The sequence below is a fragment of the Beta vulgaris genome, chromosome 7 (genome assembly GCF_026745355.1).
Source record: "Beta vulgaris subsp. vulgaris cultivar EL10 chromosome 7, EL10.2, whole genome shotgun sequence".
In the NCBI taxonomy this organism is placed as follows: domain Eukaryota; kingdom Viridiplantae; phylum Streptophyta; class Magnoliopsida; order Caryophyllales; family Amaranthaceae; genus Beta; species Beta vulgaris.
In genome coordinates this window covers 42,654,351-42,657,935 of record NC_079208.1, presented here as the reverse complement: position 1 = coordinate 42,657,935, position 3,585 = coordinate 42,654,351, and the positions used below count along the sequence as shown (strand labels likewise).

The 3,585-nt window shown below is 36.5% G+C and overlaps 1 protein-coding gene across 1 annotated transcript; it reads right to left on the bottom strand.

Moving 5' to 3' along the window:
• Positions 1–575: 575 nt before the first annotated feature.
• Positions 576–3,012, bottom strand: LOC104899506 (60S ribosomal protein L13a-2). Its single transcript, XM_010686704.4, has 4 exons — positions 2,648–3,012; positions 1,993–2,109; positions 1,777–1,864; positions 576–904 (listed from the first exon to the last, which is right to left on the bottom strand). Exons 1-4 carry the CDS (start codon positions 2,917–2,919, stop codon positions 761–763), a joined length of 621 nt encoding a protein of 206 aa, XP_010685006.1. The 5' UTR covers positions 2,920–3,012; the 3' UTR covers positions 576–760.
• Between the last annotated feature and the right edge of the window lie 573 nt (positions 3,013–3,585).

The window sequence follows — 3,585 nt, the reverse complement described above, 5'->3', positions numbered from 1 at the left end:
GGCAGAGATCCTTGCAATTCTGGAAGCAATTCACTTGGTGGAGGCATACAACTTGAGGCCTTCTATATATATTTGATTGTTTGAATGCAGTTAATCTAAATACTTAGTGAGGGAATGTACATTTACTTATATATCAACGCTTGCAGGCAGCAGCGACGGACACCGCAGGAGATTCAGATTAAACATTGTAATAGGCAGTTTAATTATATAGCTGATAGTCTTGCTAAAGCCTGTAGGGCTATGGATGCTAAATGTTTGGAAACTAGGATTTTCCCCCATCCCCCTAGTTGCTGTATTGAATACTTAATTTCAGATTGTAATATTTTGAACACTGCTATGTAAGGTTTGGTTACTTTGTTTACCAAAAAAAAAAATAAAAAAAAAAAAACAGAGCACCAAGACAATGGTTGGGAACAACACAGACTCAACTTATCTCATCATTCTCATGTCGCACAATCTTTTAGACTTTGGGAGACAACAAGCGCTCAATAAACTTCAAACAGGCAACCCAAATAATAGAACACGATTATCATCACCAACCCATGTTCGCTAATCAGAAAAGCTGCCAAAACTCCTTGACGAAATAATATGTAGATTCAAAGTAAGAGCCCAACAAAACTTCAAAATTAATAGCAAAGTGAAACATATCTGCTACGATGGAAGTATAACATAATTCAAGATTAAGGAACACAAAATGGCATAACACCGAAAACTCTATTCGTCTAGTTTTAACAAAACCGCAAGCAATCATCTCTTAAGCTCAGTACTTGACTGGGGCAAGAATTTCTAGCTGAGATCCAAGCTTCTCCTCGGCAGTCTTCTCAGCCTTCACCCTCAGTCTATTGAGCTGCTTCTTCCTTTCGTAAACAGCCTTAGATCGCTCCTTCCTCTTCTCTTCGAGCTCCTGCAAATACATAGATACAATAATAGCTCAGTACAAAAATTGAGAATATTGAATCATGCAAGCCAATCAAACAAGATTCTGTTACAAATAAATAAAAATAGCAAAAGATTAAAAAGTTGAGGCGCCCACTTGAGCACTAAGAGAGCAAGTATTGCTATCATATGTCCCGCTGAAAGCAGCTCTAACACATTGTCATTGTTTGATATACATAATCAACATTTACTTGACAAATAACACTTGTCAACTTAACTTGACATGCTATGAAATAGTTTGTTGCCATACAAATTTCAATTCCACATAGATATCTTACCAATGTTAAAGGAAACAAAGACATAATATTGAATCATTATCTCCATGCAATTGCAGTTTGAACTGCATAAGCTTCAACTCAGAGAAGCATATTTACTTCAGGAGCTTATACTTGTGTAAAAGAGTGTACATGAAATATATGAATATACAAACTTGGACACGAAGCAAAAACAATCACAATGCAATGTCATAGAACACATGGACACTCTCAAGGGGAAGCGTGGTAACCAAACGCAACGTCAGCTTGCAGAAATGCCACACTTTAATTCTCAAGAAAACAGTTATCATTCACTTTATGATATACAAAAAAGCCTCAACAAACAACCCTAACACAAAGACCTCCACCAGCTTTTAAACAAATCACATTTACAAGCAGCTCCAATTACGAAATCATCATCAGAACACTATTAAGCTCAGATACAAGATACCACCTATATAACCAAATTGACTCAGTAACCTAGCTGCATTATCATGTAATATATCGTACAAGAACTTAACAAAGTCAAAGCACAGTTGAAAAAAATCAACTACCACACTAAATCAAACAGCAAGGTTAGCCATACCCTGATGGTGTCATAATGGTTCCAGCCAACTTCTTTAGATAGACGACCCAGCAAGCAGTACTTGTGACCCTTCTGCAGCCTCAAAACCCTATATAATTCGAAAAAAACAACATTAGTTACCCAAGCAACACAGCAAATTCAACTACAAGCACTATAATGGACAATATAAAGTGTGATAGAAACCAAACAAATCGCGAAGCATAAAATTCAACTCACTTAAGAGCATCTGGAACAACAACCCTCTTGATTTTGTCATAAGGTGGGGGAACGCCTTCATACACCTTCAACCTTGCCAAAGCAGCAGCTCCTCTCTTGGTCTTGTGAGGAATCATACTACAAAACAGCATTTTCCACAACATCAACATTCACATTTTCAAAACTCTTAACTGCACACATACTAACTATGGAATACAATTCAATCATAACAATCATACAGCCTTTCAAACCTGTATTAATCTGCCACAATCCATTCCCAAAAATTATTATAATTCAAGCTCCTAACAAATGTCTAGAACACACTCCATTTCTTAAGAGATGGTAAAGGAACAAAATTATTTCTAACATATTTAAATCTTGATAACCTAAAACTTCAGATGTCGAAATAACGAACCACCTTATATGAAAAAGTGATATTTCAATCCAAAAAGTATTATCAAATTCTCATTTCAAACAACATTTAGGTCAAAAACCCAAAGCCCCAAACTTTTAATTATCATACTACTTTGCCCATTCAAAAAGTTAATAAATCAATAACAGCCAAGTAAGCCACAAACAATCAATCAAAACACACGAAAAACAAAACCCAAATCAGATAGATCAAAAACATAACAAACCCTAGAAAAAATGGAAAAGAAGGAAAAGTCGAGGATACCCTCTAACAGTACGCCAGAAGATCTTGGAAGGAGCACGGAAATGAATGGGGCCATGAGAAGGCTTAGTGTTCATCCTCTTACGAAGAAAACGAAGGTACTTCATCTTCTGCCTAACAAGACCTCCGGATAGTGCGATGGCTTCGCAACGAGTGACGACGACGCGTTGGCCGGTGAGAAGCTCCTTCGCAACAATCGAGGCGAGACGCCCACACATGTGGTGGCGCGCATCCACCACAACGCGCTTCGCCATAACTCCTGAACCTGACACCATTGTTGATGTGTTTTGTTGATGTGTTTTTCTCTCTCGTTAGGTGTGTGTGTGCGCCTCTCAGCTGGGAAGCGAAATGAAGGGAGATAGGGTTTTAGGGTTTGCTGAATATTTATATATTGGGTGGCGTTGATGGGAGTTTTAGGGGAAAATGGTGGAGTTGTGTTTTTTGGGTTGTGGCCCAGATTATGTTGTGTATGGCCAAAATGTCACAAAGACGGGCTTTGAGGCTTTTGGACTCCAAGAACGAGAATTACAAAGGACTATTAAGATTTAAGAATCCGTCTATAAGACAAGTTTTTAATATAGAACGAAATAGTTTTTAATCTCGAGTTATACCTCGAATAATTATAATTTCTATTTATTAATATTTTACTTTTAAATTATAACAGTTTTATGTTTAGTAACATCTTTTAATATATTAACTAGTATATGGGCTTGGGCGATGCTCCGGGTTTTCTCTATGCTACAATTTAGTAGTAGTTAAATAAGTCATCTCATTTTCATTTGAAAAAGTTATCTCATTCATTATATAGATTTTAAAAGTTTTCCATTCATATATCATTATTAATTTTGATTGAAAAAACAATAATGATATGGTGGAGTAATGGTTGGATCTCTTTATTTCATACTTGAGGTTGTGGGTTCGAATCTTCACGTTAAAAATTC

Coding starts and splice junctions, on each gene's coding strand:
- LOC104899506 (XM_010686704.4), bottom strand. CDS start 2,919: ATGGTGTCAGGTTCAGGAGTTATGGCGAAGCGCGTTGTGGTGGATGCG. Junction 1,865..1,992: donor GTTGTTCCAGATGCTCTTAA/GTGAGTTGAATT, acceptor CGAATTATATAG/GGTTTTGAGGCTGCAGAAGG. Junction 905..1,776: donor ACCATTATGACACCATCAGG/GTATGGCTAACC, acceptor ATGTATTTGCAG/GAGCTCGAAGAGAAGAGGAA.